This window comes from Cucumis sativus, chromosome 3 (genome assembly GCF_000004075.3).
Source record: "Cucumis sativus cultivar 9930 chromosome 3, Cucumber_9930_V3, whole genome shotgun sequence".
Classification (NCBI taxonomy): Eukaryota; Viridiplantae; Streptophyta; class Magnoliopsida; order Cucurbitales; family Cucurbitaceae; genus Cucumis; species Cucumis sativus.
Window position 1 is genome coordinate 8,950,694 of NC_026657.2, and position 22,554 is coordinate 8,973,247.

Here is a 22,554-nt window from a genome sequence, read left to right on the forward strand (position 1 = left end):
AACCCATTTTCTAGTGTCATGATTTATAATTTAGAAAACAAAATTCAAAGCATGCTTTTACCTTGTGACTATAATTTCAAAAGAATGTCATGCTTAATAAATTTCTACCTTACTCATACAATTATGGAAATGATAGCAAATCACCTTTTTCTTTTTTCTTTTATAACAAATTGTTATTGATTTAATCGTCTTAATCATTCATTTTAAAATCATATCGATTTGTCTAATAAAGATATAATTCAACAAACATGAACTTGTACCGTTAACTTCAATATGTGAGGTACGATTTTTGAAGTTTCTTTTTGTTCATCCTAAACTATCAAACAATCATGAGCTTTGATTGAAGTTTGAGATCAAAAGAGTGTGCTCGACGACATAGATCCATGGAATTGCTAGAGATGGAGAAGAGTACATAAGTGAAAATAAAAATATAGTTAATTAACTTTAATTCACATAGTCAAATAACTAAATATTTTCTGTTTCCAACCTTGGAGTTAAGTTAAGAAGCCCAATTTCCACGTGGCTCACAGGCACAAACGAGAGCGAGTCATTGGGTTGTATCCAAAGACCAGGCCCATATATGTTGGGCCTTAGCCCAAAACGTAGGATTGAGTTGTTATCATCAGTTCGTCGTATCGAAGTTGGAGACGAGCATCCCGTTTTATCTCTGGAGCTGCGACGTGGCAATCTTCGGAACTCATACACGGATTTGTTGGCGGAGATTCAACTTCACTTCGGAGTTATTTCCCGGTTCAACCGCCGCCGGCCGGCGAGAATAATGGCTCTTTAGTAGGTGAATTATGAAGTTATAGGAAGGAAAAGAGAACGAGAGATGGAAGGATTGGTGGTTCGCTCGCCGTTCGTTTCAACGGGGAAGAAGCTTCCCTTCTCGCCTTTACTCGATTCTTTGCCCAGTTGTTCTGCTTCTGGCGGTGTATTTTCTAGGACCGTATCGACATCGCGTAATTCTCTCTTGCATTTCCTTTGTTTTTGATTAATTATCTGGTTTTGGTTTTTGGTTTTGCAATTTCGAAATGCTGCGAGTCTCTTCGAATTATGTATGGATGATTCTTTTGTTGTATGCGCATTGTGTGCATTGTGTGAACATATTTGAGTGAGTTATGAGTATGTTGCTTACAGTGAAACATAGAAGAGTGACGAGGTTGAGCAGGACGTATGGTAAAAGCAGAGCACATTCGTCGAATGTAAGTATCGGATCCGATGGATACAAGCACGAGGAGGAAAAAGAGGGCCATCATGTTATTTCCGGTAGTGCATCTGATATCAGTTCATCTAAAACGTGAGTTTCTTCGTTTTTGTTTTGATTTTTCCGAGTTGAAAAGGAAGCTCATTGATGTTGTTTCGAATTTTGGATTTCTATGACTACGGCTATGGTAATGCACTATGTTACCCTACAATTCCAATTGATTTTATGGATTAATGGTTAGAAATCCAACGTATTTATTTATTGTCATTTAAACTGATAATTCTACTAATCTGGTTTCTGGGATTTCTAATCCATTTGATATTTTTACGGAGTTTTGTATAATCGACAATGAATTCGACCTGTAATCATGCTAATTGCTCCACCGAGTTGTAGTCAACAAAAACTTAAAATTTTGTTGTGTAAAACTGATTTTCTCGCCTTGTTTTGTAATTTAGTGAATCCATGATCTATTCGTCTTCCTCACTCGTTTATACGTCTTCTATGTTTTGGCAGCGAGAAGTCTCCAAGTGGGTTGCCTTATCCTCTTTCTATTGCACTAGTACTAATTGGATGCGGATTAGTATTCTCGCTGATTGCCTTTGTGAAGGGAGGACCTTCATCTATCTTGGCTGCAGTTGCCAAGTCAGGGTTCACCGCTGCCTTCTCATTAATATTTATCTCTGAAATTGGGGACAAGGTGACCTTTTCTTTTCATCGGAACTTTATCTGTATCAAACCTGCGATGTTTTCAATTTTATCCAGATTCTAAATTTGGATATCGGTAGAAGGATTGTACTTATCCATATAATTTATGGCAGAAAATATAGATAAATAAAGAAAAATTAAACAACTGAAATATGTGATCATTCCATTGAGACGGGAAAACTTGAAAATTGACCTTGTTTAACCACATCACAATTCAGAGAATTTCTAGTGGAGTTACCAAAATATTACAAAATTTCAAGATGCTTACAATTTTTGTGGCTCAACTTCTTGATCTAGCATATTTAGTGTCTCACCCTCTTAGAATTCAGAAGGCATTTTCAGCTTATACTCTCTCTTTTGGACAGACGTTTTTCATTGCTGCACTTTTGGCCATGCAATATGAGAAAGGACTGGTATACCCCTTCTCAGTTTCACTCTCTCGCATTTTGTTCCATGTTTCCTTTTCTCTTTTCATCTTTTATTTTGTTCCATATGACTTGGTTAGGAATTGAAAGTTCTATTCAGGTATTGAATTGTTGAACAGGTTCTGTTAGGATCTATGGGAGCACTTTCACTTATGACGGTCCTCTCAGTTATAATTGGACGAATATTTCACTCAGTACCTGCTCAATTCCAGACAAGTAAGTTGAGCTATTTGGACTTTCTCAACTGATTTAGAATTTACTTCAATTTTGTGCGAAGAGAATGTTGCTTTGTATTGTATTTTCTTTTATCGGGATTGATTTAATGCAGTTTATTCTTCTGTGATTATCTGGTTACATAAAGATGATGGAATTGCCAGCAAAGTTTATGTTTTCCTCAATTAACTTTTTTTTTTGTCTCAAACATTTGTCTATGTACTCATTAATGGCTTTTAATCTCTTACAACGTACTGTCTTGCTGTTTCTGTGAAGATAATAACTTTGGCTCTTCATTCTCTATAATGTACAATAACAACTTAATCCAATTGGCTTTATTGTTTAAACTAGTGAATGCTGTTTTATTAAAAATACAATTCTATATTTGATATTTTTTCTATCATAACAAATAACACTGCTCCTAGTCATGGTTTTAGGTCCATAATTCTAACAAAAATTATTTGCTGTTATTCATGTAGCTTTACCAATTGGAGAATATGCGGCAGTGACTCTTCTATTGTTCTTTGGTCTCAAGGCCATAAAAGATGCATGGGATCTTCCCTCGAGTGTTCATAAACAAGGTGATGAGAGTGGCCCAGAACTTGATGAATATGTCGAAGCAGAGGAGCTTGTTAAAGAAAAGGTAGATTCTTAATTATTAGTTTTCTCTAGGTTTGGAACTTTGTTTCGATAGGCTCTATTACAAAAATCTTTTATAATTGTTTTCAGGTCTCGAAACGGCTTTCCAATCCTCTTGAAATCATCTGGAAGTCGTTCAGCCTAATATTTTTCGCCGTGAGTAATTTTTAATCATTACTATTTCAGCAGAAATGGAATACAAACGCATAATATGTTAAAATGAGATCGTGTGTTAAACTCACAATAGGAGAAGTTTGTTGAGTAGTCGTAGATCGCCAAAAGCTCCAAATTTAGTAACCTATGATACTTCATCAGCGATTAAATTAAAAGTGCATTGTAGGCATTCCTTGTAGCCGTCAAATTTATATCACATTCGTAAATTCAATCTATGAGTGGCATAGTTAGTACATCAATTTAGGGGAATTTAAAGCCTTTTCTGTTACTTTTTCGAGTGTGTGTTTGAATTGAAAAAGATTCGTGTGCAAGTACTCAAAGTTTGAATCACTATGTGGAAATTAGGAATGGGGTGATCGCTCAATGCTTGCAACCATTGCTCTCGGAGCTGCGCAGGTTCGATTTTCTGTATTTTATAAGCCAGCAATTCAGTCTATTTTTCTTCCTCATTTTCATTTCAAGTTTTAGTAATCTCTCTTTTTCAATTTCCACTCTACAGTCTCCATGGGGTGTGGCGACAGGAGCTATCACTGGACACCTAATTGCAACTACCATTGCCATTCTAGGAGGAGCATTACTCGCCAAATACATTTCTGAAAAACTGGTAGGACCCGAATTTCATGTTTGAAAGTGATTTTGAAATGATTTCGAAAGCTCTAAATCCTCAGCATGATTTTGAGATTTTGAATAATTTCATAATTACTCCCAAATATACACCAACTTCCCTTTGTTTCTAATGCAACAACTCACTCTACTGTCTATCAGGTCGGCTACTTAGGAGGTGTACTCTTCTTAATTTTTGCAATAGCAACTTTTTTTGGAGTTTTCTGACGGGTTCAGATTGGCAAACATCGAGTTCTTCCCCAACCTATAGTGAAACTGATGCATTCGAAGAGGATAAGTGGCTTAACGTAGGTTACTGGATCTTTCTTTGGGAAGTTTAAGTATATTGTATAATCTTATTCATTGCTCACTAGCTTTACATTTATGATTTGGAGTGATTGTCATGAACAATTGTTTTTAAAAAATCGTTCTTTGTGAAATTCATATTTTTGCCAATAAAATACATTATATGCTGTGTTTCTGATGGCCTTACACCTTCTCCACTACTTGACTTGTTCGCTTGTTATTTTTTCTCTGCTTTCTCCTTACTATGAACTTTCATACAAAAAATTGAATGGGTGAGTAATTCCATCGACTTACCAACTCATTATTTTTCCAAAGAACGAGTACTCACTTTTTGAAATCCGCTGTTGATTTGTTCTTGTTTTGAGTACTCTTTTTTTTTTTTTTTCGATCCAAATGATATAATTGATTTCTTATCTGATTCAAATTGACTATGAATTTATTTATCTCAAGGCCTTCCAAAATCCATGTGTTTCATACTCGAGTATGGATGAATTACGAGAAAGTACAAATTGATCTTACTCATTGATGCAAAAGTTATGAGAAAATCACTAATATAAGATTACAATTAAGTTACTTGATTCCCGAGTATTCAAATTTTTAAAAATTCACAAATTTATTAGACTTTGAATCATAAGTTTAAAGTTCATAGTTCATGTTTATATCAAACCTTTTGAAAATTTAGATTAGATACAATTTGAGAAGGACTTAATTAGACATACATGATATATCCTCAACCTAGAGGTCAAAAGTTTCACTCGACCTAGAGGTCAAAAGTTCCAATATCTCACGTGTGATTAAACTCAAATATACATATATTCCACGCCCGGTTAATGTTAACAACTAAATAACCTAAAACTCTCCCAAGGATAAAGAATCAATCAAGATGGCAAAATCCATTGCCTGGATTTGCACCATTTTCCCCCCATCTGTTTCTTTTGGGGATGTTCAATTGTTAAGAATCATTCAACAACTACACACCTGTTCGATCTAAAGGTACCATTTGAAAGCAATCCAACAATTCGTTTTTCGAGTCGTCTTGCTCCTAAACCTGGCCTAATTACATCTGCATTTCCCCATACCAAACATGTATCATTTCCAGCCTCCCCCAAGCACCACCCACCTGGCACAGTATGTCCGGGACCACGATTCAAGATTTCATTATCGATCCGGTTGAGGACTGGATCATTCAACTTAAATCTTGTGGCAAAGGCTGCTCCACTGTCAATCATGAGATCGAAATCAGAGGAGCCAAGGACGTGGGGCTCTTCTTTAGGTGGCTTGTCATATATGGCAAAAAGTAAATTATCATTAAAGACTGTCTTGTTGAACTGATGAGAATTGCAGAGCACGGTTGGAAAATAGTTCAAGTGGCCAGATTGAGTATTTGAGAAGTACATCAATAGAGTTCTTGGAAGATTATCCGTTCCAAGGATGCAAAACTCGACGACGTTTCGACTCAGAATAGAAAGAGATGAACCTGCAGGAAAAAAAAATGGTGGTGGGGGAGATCTCCAGTGTCAGTTCAAATATTTGTTTTGTTGAATACGATCAAGATCATGAGATAGAAGGGTTTAATTTTAGGGAGCATTATAGTTCAAACCAACATGCTTAACTGAACATCAACATTCGTGTTGGATTCATTATCTTAGAATTGGATAACATGATATGAGAACATAGACAATTGCCCAAAAAACTCCTTTGGCTATCAAATGAAAATATAGACTATCACCACAAGTCCATCTCTCTCTCATCCACATTCTAATCGAAAGACATATAATACTAATTGAGATATTGAGGCACAGCATCAAAATGGAAAGAGAAACATACAAGGATGCCATTTCCACGTCAAGTTAATCAACATTTTTAAGTTAGGAATGACAAACAATTTCAAATTGAGTTCAATGGGTGGGAAATTTGAACCTATAAGCTCTTAGTTGAGAACATATATCTTGACTAGTTGAGCTAGCTCAATCTGTCGATTGAAGAACGATAAGTTCAACAGGTAGGGGTGAAACGTGGTGTGGGAGATTTGAACCCTTAACCTCATGGTTGGACCTATACTTTAACAAGTCAGAGTTTTCAATTTGGCAAAGATTAATAGAGTTATATGTACTACATCTAGACAGCTTCCCAACATCAGAGTCCCCACCATTTGCAAAACTAGAAGTCCAGATCCAGCATATACAAATAATACCAATGGACTTTATAGCCTTCTTGGAATGAACCCAGAATCCCCATCTTCTAAAACTCTACTGTTAGCAATATTGCACCATTCCAAGTTAAAGCCATTATCCAGAAGTTATTGAATTTCCATAAATAATCATTACACTGAAGATGCAAGAAATCGTCGGGAAGGCCTACCTGTAAACAATTGGAAGGCATTAGGCAATTCCCTCTTTTGGGTGGCATAGAACATGGCAGTTTTCTCAGAAAGATAAAGCCCGGGATCAACAATTATTGGCTTCAATTTCTTGGTCCTTTCATCAACAAACAAGAACAAGTGTTGGAAGTTCAGAAAAAAGAAGTCGAAACTTTAAAAAAGCATTGAATTGAGAAAGGGTGATAATCTTACTCTCTCCACCCAATGTAACTCGAATGCGTTACGAAGTTCATATCCTTAGGCAGAAATGACAGAATGTGAAGAAGATCTAAAAAAACCCAAAGAATATCACTCAATCAACAAAATCCTCAAAAAAGGGGGGAAATTCATCGCAAATGAAAAATTCTAAAAAAAAAATTACCGTCTTGCGTGACGAGTGGGTAATCATCGGCGGTGAGACGAATAAACCAATCCCAATTCGGCGACAAGTGGAGGAGCAGAGAGGCACCGTGAAGCGTCGATGAAATTGCGGAGGAGCCTTTGAGATACACAAAATCAGCCCTACCAATTACATCTACATTCTGAGCAGCTCTGAAAATGGGAACCGATTCGACGGCAAGGGCAAGAGAATCACGCTCCGATTGAGGAGCAGAGAGATCGAGGTGAAGGAGGTAATGATTCCTAGGATGATAAGCGGCGAAAAGAAGACGAAGAATCCGATCGGAATCCCCATTGGATCCGGAAATGAGATAAGCGATAGAAGGGGGAGTAGGATCGGAAGAAGCATTGCTGCTATGGAAGACAGTCCGGTGGGCCTGGCGGGTGGGGAAGAGGAAGGGGTTGGTTTGGGGCGGCGGGGGAGGGCAGGGGAGGAGAAGGGAGAGAGGTTGGCGGAAGAGGAGATGGAGAGGAAGAAGATGAGTGAGAAGAGGGCGGTGGCGAAGATGATGGAAAGAGTGGTTTTGGAGTCTTTGAGGGCGAGGGCGGCGGGGGAGGGGGCGAGAGACGGCGGCGCCGGCGAGGATTGCATCCTTTTACGGGGGGAAGTTGTGGTGGTTGGTTTGTTGAGTTGTGAGTTAAGGTGTCGCTCAGCTGAAGCTGAAATCAATGTCTTCGTTCTCATTATTCTTTATCTCTCACCAAATTTAATTCAAATAAAATAAGTAAATAAATAAAGTAAAATTGTTAAAAATAGAACCTTTAATCAAATTTTCACTTTTCATAACCAAATATTAACCCTTCCTACTAATTTTTTTTTTTTAATTTTTCTATATTTGAGAATGTCTCTTTAATAATTTCAATATTTATTTTTAAATCACTAAAAAGTTATATATTTTGTAGACCAAAACTCAATCAAATGCTATTTTTGTTAATGATTACGAAATGAATGTTGTAATCTTCTAGCTTCTATAGTACTAAATGAGAGTTTTACCATTGGATTAAGAGCTAATATTGATTTTACATTTACTAAGCATAAAATTTGATAATGTTCTAAATTTAATTAACTTTCATAATTTACTTTAGAGTTTATTGCAATTATTTGATTTAATTTGATAATGTTCTAAATTTAATTAAATGGTTAAAATGAGCGAAGGCGATGAATCCAATTCTTGAACAGTGCGAGTTGAGAAAGACAGGGATAACATATCATCAAGCGATGAATTCGAAGCACGATGAAGACGAACAACAGCGACGGCAATGGGGTACAAGAGCGTGGGCCACACTCTCCGCCCTACGAGCCCGATCGCCGCTCATCCAATGCATCACCAACTTCGTTTCAATGGATTTAATGGCCAATACTCTCTTATCCGCCGGCGCCTCGCCGGCCATGCTTCATTCCGTCGAGGAGTTGCCAGATTTCACTCCTAACGCTGACGCTCTCTGTATCAATGTTGGCACGCTTTCCCCCGCCTGGTTGCCCGCCATGAAGTTCGCCGGTGAACTGGCGGTAAAGGCTGGGAAGCCTTGGGTTCTTGATCCGGTGGCGGTCGGAGCATCTAAATTCCGGATGATGGCTTGTTTGGAGCTTATGAGTCTGAAGCCCACCGTTGTTAGAGGGAATGGGTCCGAAATAATCGCTCTGTCTAAAGCTTCTTTGGACTCTAGTATGGTAAGATGTAATTCATTTCGGTTCGACTGTTCCTTCTTCTCTGCTTTTAAATTCTTGCTTGCAGAGTAACAAACTAGGTTACATCCATAAAAGAGCCTTGTGTTGGATTTTCTTTTTCTCTATCTATTAAGTAGTTCAATTCTAGTGGGGGAGCTTATTTAATTTGGGCATGTCCATTCAATTTTCTCTTAATATGCCTAAAATTCCAAGTGGCTGGGGTTTCAAGTTTTGCGCATTAGCTCATCTTTACAAATCGTAACTACGTCCTTCATGGAATCAAGAGGTTTAACTTTTAAGTCACAAGGCCAAAGTGACCGTAACTCAATTGGCATACAGTGCGAGGAACTATGAGATTTGTGATTTGAAGGTTTGAAAATTAATAGAGGAAGTGAAAATCAATATCAATTAGAAAGATAATGATATTAGATATTATGGGAATTTAAAGATGGACATGTTGCTTTTGTCCTCCAATTGGCTCAAAAGCTTGCAGATGACTTATGGTCAATTTAAATACATGGATACTTCATCTTTACTTCTTTGCCTCAATTTCAATTTGAAGGGTGTGGATAGCTGTCATGAGTCGGTGGATGCTGTAGAAGCTGCAAAATCATTAGCTCAATCCAGTGGAGCAATAGTAGCAGTATCAGGAGCTGTGGACATAGTTACAGACGGGAAGCAAGTTATTGGCGCTCGAAATGGAGTGGCCATGATGCAAAAGATTACAGCAACTGGATGCTCAGTAACAGCCCTTATTGCTGCTTTCCTTGCTGTCGATCAACTTCATGCTTTAGAAGCAACAGCTTCGGCTTTATCAATATTTGGAATTGCAGGAGAAATGGGAATGGATGTGGCAAAGGGCCCTGCATCACTACGAACTCATTTGATTGATTCACTTTATGGGCTCGATGAAGCTGCTATAATCTCGCGAATAAGGATCTCCAGCTTGTGATTAAATTTTGAACGCGGTTTTATGTATGGTATGCCTAGTAACTACTCTTGAACTCTTTTGAGTTTGCACAGTGCTTTAATGTTCAATAATATTGAAAAGACTGGCTAGCCTAAACTTTTCGTTAATATATCCATTCAAGATTCCATTCTTTTCAGTGAAGTTATGTACATCTGAATCTGATCGACCTCAAAAATTTGTTTCGTTCTTTTGATGCTGTTTTTAACTATTTTTATAATCCGGTATGGTATATCACGAGGGTGATTAATCACATTTGTTTGATACTTCTCTTTTTCAAGTTTATCATAAAATTCAACTGAATTCACTCATGATATGATCACAACAGAATTACAACTGAGAAATATATAAATTTCATAAAACTGGATTACATTTTTTTACTTGCAGCTGCATTTGATAGAAACTACAGACCATGGTTGCATTCATCACCACACATATATTGCGTTGTTCTTTGTTCACCACACTGGTTTTCAGTAGGTTAGATGTACAAGGACCCTCAGCAATGTTTCTGCTCCATCTGCCACGTGCTGGCCCGGAGGAATGAGGGATCGCACCTCTGCAATACCACGTGCATTCTTGAACTTGCCAGTTCCTCCAGTCACTGACAAATGCGACGAGGGGCTACCAATCCTGAATACTCCATAGAAGTTGAGACTGTCACCATATTCTCCTCCTTCAACCATGGCTGTAAATGCCATCATCTGTGTAGTTCCATCAGCCGAACTAGCCACATACACCCCTTGTGCCTGGCCAATTGACTGCGAGCCCAACTCTGGCGAGGTGGTCAAGACGTCATCGATGACTGTAATTGTTCCAAAGCCTAGCCCCAACCCATCAGGTCCCAGTTGGGTCTGGGGGACATTTTGTGGGTTGGGATTTCCAGCGAAAGAAGTGCCAGACAAGCCAGTCCCTAGAGGGATCCCATTGATGCCATTCACAGTAGGGAGAGCACCATTGGCATTTGGGATCGCTACACCACCATCTGGGGGAAGAAACCCTATAGGTGTTGCAAAGGGTACTTGACCAGTGTATATGTTCCCTAGCAGACCAGTTATCGGTCTCGCCGTTGGGCTGGCACCGCCAAGAATGTCGTGCATATAAAATTCAAGGACTGGCTCATGTGCCCCGACATTGGCAGTGACAGCTGCAGACCTAAATGCCACAAAATGCACTACGATGATCGCTGTTGCAAGGAAGGCAGGAAAAGATGCTTGTCTCATGATTATGTTGGAGAGTTAGGTATGAAGAACTTCTCTTGCTTGTAGAACTCAAAAGATTATAATTCTTGTGATGATATGCAAATGAGTTCAAACTCTACTCTTTATATAGTGCTGAGATTATTAGATCAATTTGGATTTTGGAGTTGGTATTAACCACCAAAAATGGTGAAGTTGTTGGATTCTGTTCTTGAAGACATGCATAATGTTTTTGTTTCATCTACCAAAGTTATTTGCTTTCATTTTTCATTTATTTTTTCGCCTTAACAAGGGTTTAGGGAATTTGATAAATCAGTTCTTGGAATGAGGCTTTGGCCATTATTTTTCAGAAGTTCCATAGTTGAGTTGGTAGAGGTTGCAATTTTTGAAGATAGCTGTTTATTCGGAGTGGGAGGGTATAACCAAACCCAATAAATACATCTTGTAAGATATAAAAATATAAAAGCATATAATTTGGCAGTTGGATTTTCAGTGACATATTTGATCTGTTCCACTTGACTACTCTTCTAAATTGTCTATCAAGGATTAAATTTTCAATATTGAGATTTCAATTTGTATTTTTTAACCCAAAAAGTTTGTAGATTAATAATTAAGTTATTATTATTTTTTATTTTTTTCTAGAGAATAATTGTTATTTTTACTTTTGGACTAAATTGTGTTTTAGTATTTTCTCGATTCTTAATATGGATATTCGAAAGTAATGCATAACCCTTTGTCCCTCATGAGTCTCTGAATTTCGAGAACAATTCTTCAAGTAATTTTGAAACAAAATTATATTAAGAATTTGTAATCATCGTGTGAGAGCACTATGGATTTATCCCGATAGAATGTATTTATTTTATATTAGTTGAGTTATGTTTATATTGTTTTTCACATCATTTTGAACATGGAAATGGAAATGTCAAATGCTGCCAATGAGGCTAAGGATATTAATATCATGCTGTAAAGTTAGAGGACAGTTGTTTAAAAGATTAGAATATCCATTTCATAGTCAATCAAAAGATTTGACATCGATACCAAGATTTGATCAACATATCTAAATATAGTCTTAATCACTATTACGAATATAAAAACTAATCTCAATTTAATTCCTAAAGTTTAATGTTTGTTGTATATTGGCTATTACAATTTCAAGTTTAAACTTTTAAAATGATTGTTTTAGCTTTCGATAATTATTATTATTTTAAAAAATGGTTATCATTTTTAATCCTTACCTTTATTTTTATTTTAGCAATGATACCTAAAATACTCAAATAGTGAGACAAACATGGCCTAAATGAATATTAGGTGACAAACTAATATACTAAATGCTTTCTTGAAAATTTGAGCTTTAGTGAACCTATGGAATTTCTTGATTAATTAACCTAACAAATTGGATTTTCTTTCTTGGTAAAATAAATTAAAAAAAAATGAATTTAAAATGGGAGATTTGCATAAAACTAGTTACTTCAAAACAAAGGTTTCTTGTGGTTAATGCAGTTCAAAGGCATCTGTTGAATCTTGTGAAACTTTTCATTTATCATTTTAAAAGAATGACAACAACAGTAATATAATCAAAATAAAAAATGGATGGACAAAGATAAATGAGAGTACAGAAAAAGAAAAGAAAAGAAAATATTCCAAAATTCAATGTCAAGGAATTGCTGAATCTGCTGAATCTGCTGAATCATTTGCCTCTTGCACTACAGCTCCTTCCTCATAATCTCTCACCTTTGCCTTTCTCACCACTGGAGACATTAACGTCCACACTGTACAATTCAAACTGAGTTATGGTTATGTTGTCTCGTAAGATTAAATGTTAAATGCCATATGTAGAAAACGTGTTTTGTATACTTTTGAATGTTATTTCTCAGGGGTTATCAAAGTGTCTTGGTTTCTAGAATGAAAATCTTATTCGCACGTTGGTGAATGGTGAGAGTTGTTGCAAATTTGTTATACTAAAATCTCATTCGGTAGTGATTTCGTTGTAGCTTCTAATTTTTAAAATCGTTTACAATCTCTGTGCTATATGTTAAAAACACAAAGGTTTTGAAAACCGTTTTCCTTTTCAAACTTGGTTTGTATTTTGATGAATCTGTAAAATGTAAATAACGGAACCTATAAAAACTTACAAGCATAAGTATCATTTATAAGCATAATTTTTAAAAATGGAATGGGAATGGTTATTGAGTATGATTGTACTTACAGTATATTGTGGCTGCAAACCATTCATTGATGATTTTAACCCAAGTACTTGTCCATCCAACATCCATACTCCACCTAAACATTTCACAACTGTATAAGAGCTTCAAACTTGAAACACTATGAGGATCACATAAGTTGGGAGTGAGATAATTCGAACTAATTGGCCAACTTTACAATGGAAATGCAATCTTGTGCTAAAAGTCTCACAGACCAGCCTAATCAAACTGAGTATTAGAAAGAGATGTGAGTTTTAGATACAACAGCGTTTTCTTACTTTGTGGCTGAGTTGTTGAGGTTCCAGCTGATGAAGAGCATAGCAAAGTACATGGCCCCGAGAGAGAATGTGAGATGGAAAAAACCATACTTGTAAGGAATATCATCTTCCTCTTTCACTTCATCTTTTCGGAACTGCTCAGCATCGGAAACATACTTCAGTATTCAGTTGTCATAAAAAAAACCATAAAGATGGAAAATGAAGACGTTGAGATGTGTAAAAACTTTTGGTGACTTTAAATATTTTCTGTTTTTAAACAATGTGATTGTTTGGGATTGTTCAGATAGTTTCTTTGTTTGGTAGTTCAGAAAATACTTTTGAAATATTAGCTGAAGTTTAGATGAACATTTGAAGATGAAAAGTCAAAAGAAAGTAACCTGAAATGATTGTGAATCAATACCAGTTGAGAAGGTTGCCATGACAACAGCACATATTGCAATTAAGAAACTCTACAAACACAACAAAGGAAAATATCAGCTAGAGAGACAGGATTTTCTGGCAAAGAAAATTAAATTGCTTGATCATCAACATTTTCGAGCTCGTCTTGTATGATGACTTCCGTAACAAAGAATAAGGCGTTCAGTACATAAAATAATTGTAATGTCTAGACCAACTTATGCACACTTTGGAACTTCAAAAGCACAAACTAGATGAAAGAGCAGTGTGCTCCTCAATGTATGATCAAAGGAAACCACAAAGTTCAAGAAGAAGCTGTAAATTCTCACAAGTATTGTAATCCAGTCACTGTTCCCACTCTCTTCCTTCCGTGCACTGCATTTTTCGGTCGTAGGTTCACTGAGAAGCCATTCACTAGAATTAGTAAGATCATAGTTTCATTCAAAACCAGTTTCAGATTCACCATTCAACTTAAAAATAGCAAGCCAATATCAAAACACAGTGTTAATTCTTAAACCTTCTAATGGCAGACCAGCAGAGGAAGACAACGTACGAAGCCATGATACCGGATGACAACAGACCTCTATTAACCTGACTTTTATAGTTCCAAAGAAAATTCTTAACCAGTAAGTTAAATCTTTCTTTTGAAATAGAAACTGCTGACAACTGCGATATTCTTGCTGAATATGAAAAAGCTTTGTAGTTATGAACGAAAAAAGGGCGATTTTGAGGAGCATACCTTTGAATGTAAAGATACAGCCATCATCACAATGAGCAAAATCAAAGTCCAAGAGATGAAGAATATATTGAGAACACATCTCAGTTTTGGAACGTATAAGGAGTACATTAAGCCAATTCCACAGAATGAAGCTATATAAAAAATTGTCGACGTGAATAATCCGAGGGAGCAGCTGTTGAGACATTTATGTGGAATTTGATGCTAAAAGTAAGTTGATACTGTTATAGATAAATTTAAGGTTTTTGGATTGCTGCTACACTTCATTAGAAAACATACCTCTGCTTCATCTTCTCATCAGGCATCCAGTACTTGTTCCACCATGAGATAAACTGGATAATACTAACCAGTTGGAGAATGAGAAATATCCTATTCATGAGAAGGAAACAAAATGCATTCATATCTTCAATGAAATAATAATTAGATAGATAGACTCAACAAGTTCATCTTAAGCTATGGAAGTAAGGATGAAAGGGATCTAGTCAGTATCAGTTGTGGGATTGGGATAGCCAGTATACGAAGGCCACTTCAAGTATGAAACTTCGAGAAAGATTCATTTCAGAATATCTATGAAATTAGACAGCCTAGAGATATAATGGGAGAAAATAAAGATGGATACTCACCCTGCACCAGCACGCGCAAACTCACCTTCAAAAGAGAAAAGAAAAACATCTGTAGTTAATACCATTGGAACAAAATCAAATCACTATTCATTTTAGTTCTTGAGTAAATTGGAGGTATCGACCATGATAAGGATCGTTGTAAGTTTTACGTCAAAGTAAGAGGTAGAGAGTTAAAGATTGAGAAAAATGAATATCGAACTAATGGTATATACCATATAATTGGATAAGCGCGGGAGGGAAGAAAAATGGAGCCAGCATAGAAACAATAAACACAATAAACTTCAAGCTCCACCAACTAGAATGCCACACGTTGCGAGGTTCATGTAATTTTCTTGTTCTGGATGTAGAGAGAAACATCAGAAAGAAAAATATCTGAACTTGCTGTTAAGGATTTGGTCCTTAAAAGAATAAATAGCAAGGAAGAGTTCTGTTCATTTTTCGAATGGAAATCAGAACAATTTCCATGGCTGATGTACAAAACATGCCAACACTATTGTCATAGTCAACAATGCAATAACAGTAAGGGACCTCATTGCATAGGAAACACTATCTTGACTCTTTTTTAGCTAAACAAAGCCTTCTCAAAATAATTGAAGAAGAAATATTCTTATTTTTGTATGATTTAACAAAAAGATACAAAACATCCTAAGCTCACACGAAGAACTCCGAGTGCGTGAAAACAATCCTGTCCTCCTGCTCCGCATGGTTTAAGATCTGCAGGGACATTCAATTACCAAAAAGAAAACCATATCTAAGCCACAGTTCTTATTCCTGGAAAAAAAGCACAAAAGCAAAGTTTCTGAATGGGAACGCTTCTACAGAACTTACACAAACTGTAAGCTTCAATATCTTATTTTTAATTGTTAATTATAGTGTAGTGGATGTAAAATGGAAATGTATGGACAGATGAAAGAAATTTTCCTTACAGTGTAGCTGAGGAAGAATCCTTTGCCCATAATCTCGAAGAAACCAAGCAATGAGATTTGTTATCAGGAAGATAATGCTATATACGTAGCGCACTCGTAAGGACTTCTTCTTTTCATTTGCATAATCAGCATTTGGAGTTTCCCAAGAAACAAAGTCCGAGTTTCCTTGTCTGGTATGTTCTCCTCTACCTTCACCTCCTTGACTCATTCTGCAATGTCAAACAAAAAGATACTCATTCTGCCTCCAATCTCCATCATAAGAGAAAAATGTATTTCTAAAGAAACCAATTTGTTTTTCTCCTTCTTTTTGGAATGAAGCAAATTGAAGATCAACAGTAGAGAAGAGTCATTGGTTCCTAGTGACAAGCAAAAGGAAAGATAATGCATATGGTGAAATTAAGAAGCACACCTTTGATTTCCCCACCACACTTCTGCTTGATGCTTCCACCAAGCTGCAGGCATTTTAAAATGCTCCTCTAAAGGAACTAAGAAGAAGCTACAAAATAATGAAGCTGGCAGTGTAGTGAGAAGAAAAAAAGACAGAGGGAGAATTATATCTTAGTCTTACATAGATTTGTTCTTAGCCATTGGATCTTGAAGCTATAAGGGTTGTTTGAAAATTTATCTTTAAGAACTATAATCCAAAGATGTGTAAAAAGCTACTATAAATATATACATTTTGGTATCACTTTTAACAAACTCATGTTTTTTGAAGGAAGATTAATTTCATTTTATTAAAAAGAAACAATGATTGTACACTAAAGGAAAACAAGAAAAAAGAAACAAGTTTGAAAAAATAGTTATTTAATATGTTTTCACTGTATCTATGTTTTGAAAAACAAAAAAGAAATGTTTTTGGCCTATTCATTTGACATTTTGCCCTGACAGCTCATTACCTTTCAGCTCTCCTTTCTAACATCTTCTAGTAACAACTTTCTTGAATGAGGGGACAATTGATTGAGCATATTTTCACAAACAACTCTCCTTCTTCCATCTGTTCACACTGAGGAAAACCCAAAGAAGCAGCCCCAGTGAGAAGAGATTGTCACATGAATTAGGAAGCTCTCTCACCAAATTCTAAAGGTCAAATTCTTTTCCCAATCACCAAGAACTCACCTCATTTTGCAGAGGAAGAAACAAAGTTGTTGTCATGGTTGGGCTCATGATTTTCCTTGAGGCAGTAAACAAAAACTTTCAACTCTTTTCCTTTCAACTTTGAAATTCACGTTCTCTATCACATTATATTGTTCCACCTCAAACATCACATTAGAATAGAAAAAAAAATTACCCTTGAAAGAAAACATGTCATTCAGCTCATTGACCATTCATCACTATCAAAACATGTTTGTTTTGTGTATGGTGTGTGTGTTTGAGCTCAAAGTACATTACAGTCTACTCATTTTCTTCCTTTTCTAAGTCAATTTCCTTTAATGTTCATATAAAATCAATACTGTCGATTCACCCTAAAACAGATCTAAATCCGACCAAGGCCTCACCATCTTTGGCATTTCATCAAACAGGTACAAGCAAAAAGTTCAACCTGCTGTTCCAACTGCTCTTACTACGCATATGTCAGATTTCAGCTCATGAAACATAATTCATTTGGTTTGATTTACAAAAGTAGTTCCAAAGTAAATAATAACAATGAAATCTTTACATACAAACTAACCATCATAGGAAGCTAATGAGTTCAATCCCTGTGACCATATCAAGGATTTAATATTCTATGAGTTTTCTTAGCACCAAAATACTGTAAAGACAGAGGTTGTTTAAAGAGATAAGTTGAAATACATATAAGTTGATCCAAACAAACATGGATATTAAAAAAAAAAGAAAAAAAAGTTCTTATCAAAGGAACTAAGCAAGTAAAGGGGAAAAAAAGAAGAATCAATAGTAAGCTAATGGACAAAGAAGGCAATGACAACTTCCCTTTGACTAAACTATATTAAGTTTACCTGAAATCCTCCCCAACTTTGCTGAAACGTGTAGGCCTACTTTTATTTATATATGAAAGAAAAGGAATTTTCTTTCTTCTCTGGAGCGTTGGCCAAGGTTAGTGGCTCGGCCCTCCAACCATATACTGTTTCAAAACACTAATTGCAAATTACCTTTCAATATGATAAAAAGAAAAAAATGGGAACACTTTTCAAACATAACAAAAAAAAAAAAAGTTAAAACTATTTACCAAATATATCAAAATCTATCACATTCTTTAGAGTTCATTTAACTTTTAGTTTCAATTCTTTTTTGTTGTTCATAAGAGTTTCTCTAAAACTAAACTATGCAACCTCTTAGTTTGAATTTGAGTACAACCTACAGTGAGAGGATTTGAAGGGTTACTTTTTTTTTAAAAGGAAACAGCAACACAACAACAAACTAAAGGACTATAATACGAAAGTGGGCATATCTAAACTTGCATCTAATACGTGTTAGTGAGTGTTTTCGAATCTCCTTCTACTGTACTTCAGAAAAACATGACATCAAGAGCCACCAAAGATGAAAACCACTTAAAGTAGGGAGTTTGGCAAGAGAGTGCACTCAAAAATTGTATCCGCGAAAGGATGCAAGTGGGGGATACCGAGCTCTTACAAAATTGGTAAAATTGGCCACCTACACACAATATGATTCCACTACGACATTCAAAGTTTAGTTGATGGTACAAGTGTAATCTCTTCATAAGTAGCCATCGTTTCGAGGAACTAGTTGAGTTACATCTATCAAATGTTCATTTTGTCACCTTTTTATTAAGATTCAGTAACATACGTAGATAGTTATTCAAACTTTGATGTAATACTTGTTCATTGTTTTTTTTTTTTCTTTTGGCCATTAAAATTCTTGAGCTGGAATGATACTTCAATCTAGCTTGATCTATGCTTTCGAGCTAAGATGACAGAGTCTTAAAAAAGCTCAATCATAATGTCATGAAAGGAAAATTTATCCTTAAATGAGAAAATCAACCCTAATTTAACTATTTACAGCATTACAAGAAAATAGCATAATTAAAATTAATCTAGATTAAGAATATAACTAAACATACTAATTTTCTTAATTTATGTGTTCTAGAAACCAATGGCATTTATTGATTTTCTTGAAGAATCCACATTACCCATTTTATTGGTTTCTTCTATTCTTGAAATTACATCCTAATTGACAAATTCCTAATTAGGGTTTAGGTAATATCCTTCTTAATTAGATTTGGTTGGTAGGAATTCTCTTATGATTGAATCACATTGAAAAATATTTGAAGCAACGAAAAAAGAAGAGTTTGAAACTGTCGGAAATGGGCCTTGGGGCCTTAGGTGTGGTGGGTTGGAATAATGGGCCAGCCCAACACTAAAAAGAATGTTACGTAGGAGGAAGAAATCGAAGGGGTAAATCCGTCAATTAGTATAAAACCGTTCAATTTCTAGGGCTTGGTGGTCGTTGCATCAATGGCGGGAAGATTCGGGGGATAAGAAATCCGCCAAAATTCTCTGACATCTTTTTTTCTTTTCTTTTTTTTTCCGATTTAAAACCTTTGAATTCATTTCCATTTTCCTCACATGTCTTTCCTCGAAGAATTTCAAGCCAGTACGTATCATCTTCTCCCCCTTCTTTTCCTTTGCGGCAATTTCTCTTGATTCATAACTGTTTCAAAACCCTATCTCCTTAATTAATTACTCTACTACTTTCTTTGTTTTTATCCGATTAATTTGTACTATATGTTTCTGTTATTTCGTTATGTGCCCTGTTCTCGATTTATAGTAATTTCTTTCTGCTCTGGTTCTAGGATTGTAATCCTTTTGTGGGTGAAAATTTATTCCCTTTTTTTGCGTTTTGAATGTTTGGGTTAGATAAAGTTTAGTATAATATTAGAAAGAAAGGTAAATGAAGTTTTGAAAATTTGGGTTTGATAAAGTTAACAACAATGAGATTTTACATTTTCTTATTTTACCTTTTATACAGACCTGGAATCACTACCCAACATTCTTCAAAAGAAGTATGCTCTGCTGCATGATTTAGATCAAAGTTTGCAAGGTATGCTTCTTCGTTCATTTGCGATGTGCAATTAGTTTTCTAGATGGCTTTATTATTATCTTATTCGTTTCTCCTCTCTTTTTCTTTCTTGATTTTTTTTTTTTTTTTTTTTTTGTGGATGTGGGAATATGTTAATACTCCAAAATCGTTTAATGGTCTCCTTTATATTGTCACTGTTATTGTACTTTATGGTGGCATATGTGTTTGGGGATTTTCAAGAATGTTGCTACATTTGTGAATGCAGGACTAGTGAAACAGAATGAGCAACGCTGTGAGCAAGAAATTGAGGATATTAAGCGGGGAGTTAAATGTGGTAATATTACTCCAGATACTTCACTCATTCGATTCTCTGATGAAGCTCTTGATGAACAGAAGCATAGCATCAGAATTGCTGACGAAAAGGTTGCTCTTGCTGTTCAGGCATATGATTTGGTATGTGAAGCGTCTTTGAAACCTTTCTATGTAGTGTGTTTTAACAGATTGCGTGGGTGACTTTGAACAGAGCCACACTGTACTTTATTATAATGATTAGGATATTAATTTTCTGCTTAGAATGTTTCAAGTTAAACTAAGGAAAGAAAAAAAAAATTAGTTTGACCATTTTTATAAAATGCAAGCAGGGTGTATGATGTTTAATGCTTGTAATGAATGTTCTATGTTTGCAGTTTTCCTTCCCTACATCTTGCTTAGAAAAGATCATTGCAAAAGCACCTTCATATTTATCATTGTCATTGACTAACATGTAGAGAGAGGGGGAAGAAGTCTCCCAGGTTTCTCGTGTAGTCTCAAATCTCAATGACTAACACAGAAACTAGTACCTCATCCTTGACCTCCAGCAGCTTCAACGATATTTTTAGCTTTTTTATCATCTGTAACTAAGGATGTTTTGTGTGTGTTTTCTTTTGTTATTTGACTAGAAAAAAGACAGGTCTTCTTCTTGTTGTTTGAATGTTTACCTCTTCCATTTATTTGTATTGTGCTTCAGGTAGATACCCACATACAACAGCTTGACCAGTATTTGAAGAATTTTGATGAAAAGCTTCGTCACGGTAATATCTTTGTTTCTACCTTTGATATCTTCTATTATTATGATTCCCTAGGCTCCTACCAATATGGAGTATAAAAGCATTTATCTTACTCATTTTGGGTCTAACTCCTCTCTTCTATATATCATTGTTATTTGCAGAAAGAGGAACTGCTGCCGCTACTGGGTTACCAGCTTCAAGTGTAGATGTTAACACAAAATCTGGACGGGGAACAGAAGGTGGTAGAGGTGGGCGTAAAAAGTAAGATAATTTCATACTTACGTCAATGTGTGTATTTCACATGAACGATGTTGAAACTATTTGCCGACAAATGACACCAATTACTTAGGAGGTGCATAATTAATTACTTAGGAGGTGCATAATTACTTTAGACAATCATTGTTTGTGATGAATTGGAGATAATAGTACATCCTATAGTAACATTTATTGTAGGCATGTTTAGCAAGAAATTGAGGACATCTTCAATAATGAGACTATTTTCTGCAGAAGAAATGGCCAAGCTGCAGCTGCAACAACAGAAGCACCAACTACGGCAAATCCCACAGGAATGGAACTTGAACTACCAGTTGATCCAAATGAACCAACTTACTGTCTCTGCAACCAAGTTAGTTACGGGGAGATGGTTGCCTGTGATAATCCAAATGTATTTACCATCCTTTCCTCCCACTATTTCCAAATTTTTTTGGTGGTTTGAGTCTATAAGCTAACACATTATTCTCTTTCATACCAGTGCAAAATCGAATGGTTTCATTTTGGCTGTGTTGGTCTAAAAGAACAACCAAAAGGAAAATGGTACTGTTCAGATTGTGCAGGCTCCAAAGGTCGCCGAAAAGGCAGGTGATACAGGTATCAATCAGGAGTCTCCTGTCTAAATTTGTATGAAATACATTAAATTCAAATGTTACTGCAGATCCTGCTCAGCTAGAGCTAGTCCATAAATTACTTGCAATCCATGTAAATTCTGTTTTTGTTTTAATGCTGCTGTTAGTGGCCACGAAAGTTTTGAATTTGTAGAATCTTTGACAGTAGATCCAGATCATTAGTGCCCTTTTCTCCCTTTCCCAATCCTGGGAGGTCGATCAAGTTTCTGCCAGAACGGGTCAACTCATGATAATTGAAGTGGGCCTTAACCATTAGTGGGCAATACTCAATAAAATACTGCTGTTCACTGTAAAACGCACTGATCGGAACCGGAACCGGAGCTACATGGTTGGGGATAAAAAGGGAGATGCCTAGATATCTTTGTTTGTTCGTTATGTGGGGACTCGAGGTATCCAATTTTTACCCATATGTCTTGTCCCATATTTGTTACTCAACTAAAGTATAATTTATCTGTAATGGTTCATTTCTGTATATTAATTTGTCCAATAAAGTTATTTTGAGTTCAGTTGATGTCAAATGGATGTGTATGCATTGGCATTCAATATGAAGAACTGAATTCGGTCATAAAAGATAGCTGTGATTTGTAG

General features: G+C 35.9%; 6 protein-coding genes across 14 annotated transcripts; 3 read left to right on the top strand and 3 right to left on the bottom strand.

Moving 5' to 3' along the window:
- The first annotated feature begins 631 nt into the window (after nucleotides 1-631).
- On the top strand, nucleotides 632-4,458 carry LOC101219292 (protein PAM71-homolog, chloroplastic). Its single transcript, XM_011652593.2, has 10 exons — nucleotides 632-962; nucleotides 1,141-1,300; nucleotides 1,721-1,904; nucleotides 2,278-2,325; nucleotides 2,457-2,553; nucleotides 3,030-3,193; nucleotides 3,280-3,345; nucleotides 3,709-3,759; nucleotides 3,863-3,967; nucleotides 4,129-4,458. The coding sequence occupies exons 1-10, from the start codon at nucleotides 833-835 to the stop codon at nucleotides 4,192-4,194; spliced, it is 1,071 nt and encodes a 356-aa protein (XP_011650895.1). The 5' UTR covers nucleotides 632-832; the 3' UTR covers nucleotides 4,195-4,458.
- A 463-nt stretch (nucleotides 4,459-4,921) lies between these two features.
- LOC101206907 (beta-glucuronosyltransferase GlcAT14B) lies at nucleotides 4,922-7,748 on the bottom strand. The gene is given in 5 exon segments (XM_004134339.3): nucleotides 4,922-5,749; nucleotides 6,634-6,749; nucleotides 6,845-6,920; nucleotides 7,014-7,434; nucleotides 7,437-7,748. Coding segments are annotated over 5 exon segments (1,410 nt in total). The 5' UTR covers nucleotides 7,716-7,748; the 3' UTR covers nucleotides 4,922-5,231.
- A 326-nt stretch (nucleotides 7,749-8,074) lies between these two features.
- On the top strand, nucleotides 8,075-10,324 carry LOC101219530 (hydroxyethylthiazole kinase). Of its 2 annotated transcripts, XM_031882160.1 has the most exons (3): nucleotides 8,083-8,702; nucleotides 9,262-9,679; nucleotides 10,054-10,324. In XM_031882160.1, exons 1-2 carry the CDS (start codon nucleotides 8,190-8,192, stop codon nucleotides 9,649-9,651), a joined length of 903 nt encoding a protein of 300 aa, XP_031738020.1. In that variant the 5' UTR covers nucleotides 8,083-8,189; the 3' UTR covers nucleotides 9,652-9,679; nucleotides 10,054-10,324. The 2 variants fall into 2 exon arrangements, with proteins under 2 accessions (XP_004134020.2, XP_031738020.1); XM_004133972.3 differs by lacking the exon at nucleotides 10,054-10,324 and having other exon boundaries at nucleotides 8,075-8,702; nucleotides 9,262-9,799.
- Nucleotides 9,948-11,103, bottom strand: LOC101219771 (dirigent protein 18). The gene has a single exon (XM_004133973.3). It carries the CDS (start codon nucleotides 10,884-10,886, stop codon nucleotides 10,137-10,139), a length of 750 nt encoding a protein of 249 aa, XP_004134021.1. The 5' UTR covers nucleotides 10,887-11,103; the 3' UTR covers nucleotides 9,948-10,136.
- Nucleotides 11,104-12,330: 1,227 nt separating this feature from the next.
- On the bottom strand, nucleotides 12,331-18,730 carry LOC101207145 (probable serine incorporator). 3 transcript variants are annotated; one of them, XM_004134340.3, is made up of 15 exons: nucleotides 17,139-18,721; nucleotides 16,919-17,025; nucleotides 16,432-16,518; nucleotides 16,023-16,231; nucleotides 15,734-15,810; nucleotides 15,309-15,468; nucleotides 15,097-15,121; nucleotides 14,753-14,842; nucleotides 14,477-14,648; nucleotides 14,255-14,328; nucleotides 14,067-14,136; nucleotides 13,719-13,790; nucleotides 13,342-13,475; nucleotides 13,069-13,142; nucleotides 12,331-12,631 (listed from the first exon to the last, which is right to left on the bottom strand). In XM_004134340.3, exons 2-15 carry the CDS (start codon nucleotides 16,939-16,941, stop codon nucleotides 12,516-12,518), a joined length of 1,383 nt encoding a protein of 460 aa, XP_004134388.2. In that variant the 5' UTR covers nucleotides 16,942-17,025; nucleotides 17,139-18,721; the 3' UTR covers nucleotides 12,331-12,515. The 3 variants fall into 3 exon arrangements, with proteins under 3 accessions (XP_004134388.2, XP_031737842.1, XP_031737843.1); XM_031881983.1 differs by having other exon boundaries at nucleotides 12,536-12,645; nucleotides 17,139-18,730; XM_031881982.1 differs by lacking the exon at nucleotides 17,139-18,721 and having other exon boundaries at nucleotides 16,432-16,534; nucleotides 16,919-17,007.
- Nucleotides 18,731-19,411: 681 nt separating this feature from the next.
- Nucleotides 19,412-22,484, top strand: LOC101220012 (PHD finger protein ING1). Of its 6 annotated transcripts, none has more exons than XR_968910.2 (8): nucleotides 19,412-19,592; nucleotides 19,968-20,039; nucleotides 20,284-20,471; nucleotides 21,025-21,088; nucleotides 21,226-21,312; nucleotides 21,572-21,728; nucleotides 21,816-21,931; nucleotides 22,112-22,484. XR_968910.2 is itself a non-coding variant. In XM_011652597.2 (8 exons), exons 1-7 carry the CDS (start codon nucleotides 19,565-19,567, stop codon nucleotides 21,924-21,926), a joined length of 720 nt encoding a protein of 239 aa, XP_011650899.1. In that variant the 5' UTR covers nucleotides 19,412-19,564; the 3' UTR covers nucleotides 21,927-21,931; nucleotides 22,115-22,484. The 6 variants fall into 6 exon arrangements, 4 of the variants coding, with proteins under 4 accessions (XP_011650899.1, XP_011650900.1, XP_004134022.1 ...); XR_968911.2 differs by having other exon boundaries at nucleotides 22,115-22,484; XM_011652597.2 differs by having other exon boundaries at nucleotides 21,226-21,325; nucleotides 22,115-22,484.
- The last annotated feature ends 70 nt before the right edge of the window (nucleotides 22,485-22,554 follow it).

Coding starts and splice junctions, on each gene's coding strand:
- LOC101219292 (XM_011652593.2), top strand. CDS start 833: ATGGAAGGATTGGTGGTTCGCTCGCCGTTCGTTTCAACGGGGAAGAAG. Junction 963..1,140: donor TAGGACCGTATCGACATCGC/GTAATTCTCTCT, acceptor TGTTGCTTACAG/TGAAACATAGAAGAGTGACG. Junction 2,326..2,456: donor TGCAATATGAGAAAGGACTG/GTATACCCCTTC, acceptor ATTGTTGAACAG/GTTCTGTTAGGATCTATGGG.
- LOC101220012 (XM_011652597.2), top strand. CDS start 19,565: ATGTCTTTCCTCGAAGAATTTCAAGCCA. Junction 21,089..21,225: donor TGATGAAAAGCTTCGTCACG/GTAATATCTTTG, acceptor TGTTATTTGCAG/AAAGAGGAACTGCTGCCGCT. Junction 21,326..21,571: donor GGTAGAGGTGGGCGTAAAAA/GTAAGATAATTT, acceptor TATTTTCTGCAG/AAGAAATGGCCAAGCTGCAG.
- LOC101207145 (XM_004134340.3), bottom strand. CDS start 16,941: ATGTTAGAAAGGAGAGCTGAAAG. Junction 14,329..14,476: donor CTGTATCTTTACATTCAAAG/GTATGCTCCTCA, acceptor TATAAAAGTCAG/GTTAATAGAGGTCTGTTGTC. Junction 14,137..14,254: donor TGCTGGTCTGCCATTAGAAG/GTTTAAGAATTA, acceptor ATGGCTTCTCAG/TGAACCTACGACCGAAAAAT.
- LOC101219771 (XM_004133973.3), bottom strand. CDS start 10,886: ATGAGACAAGCATCTTTTCCTGCCTTCCTTGCAACAGCGATCATCGTA.
- LOC101219530 (XM_004133972.3), top strand. CDS start 8,190: ATGAATCCAATTCTTGAACAGTGCGAGTTGAGAAAGACAGGGATAACA. Junction 8,703..9,261: donor CTTCTTTGGACTCTAGTATG/GTAAGATGTAAT, acceptor TTCAATTTGAAG/GGTGTGGATAGCTGTCATGA.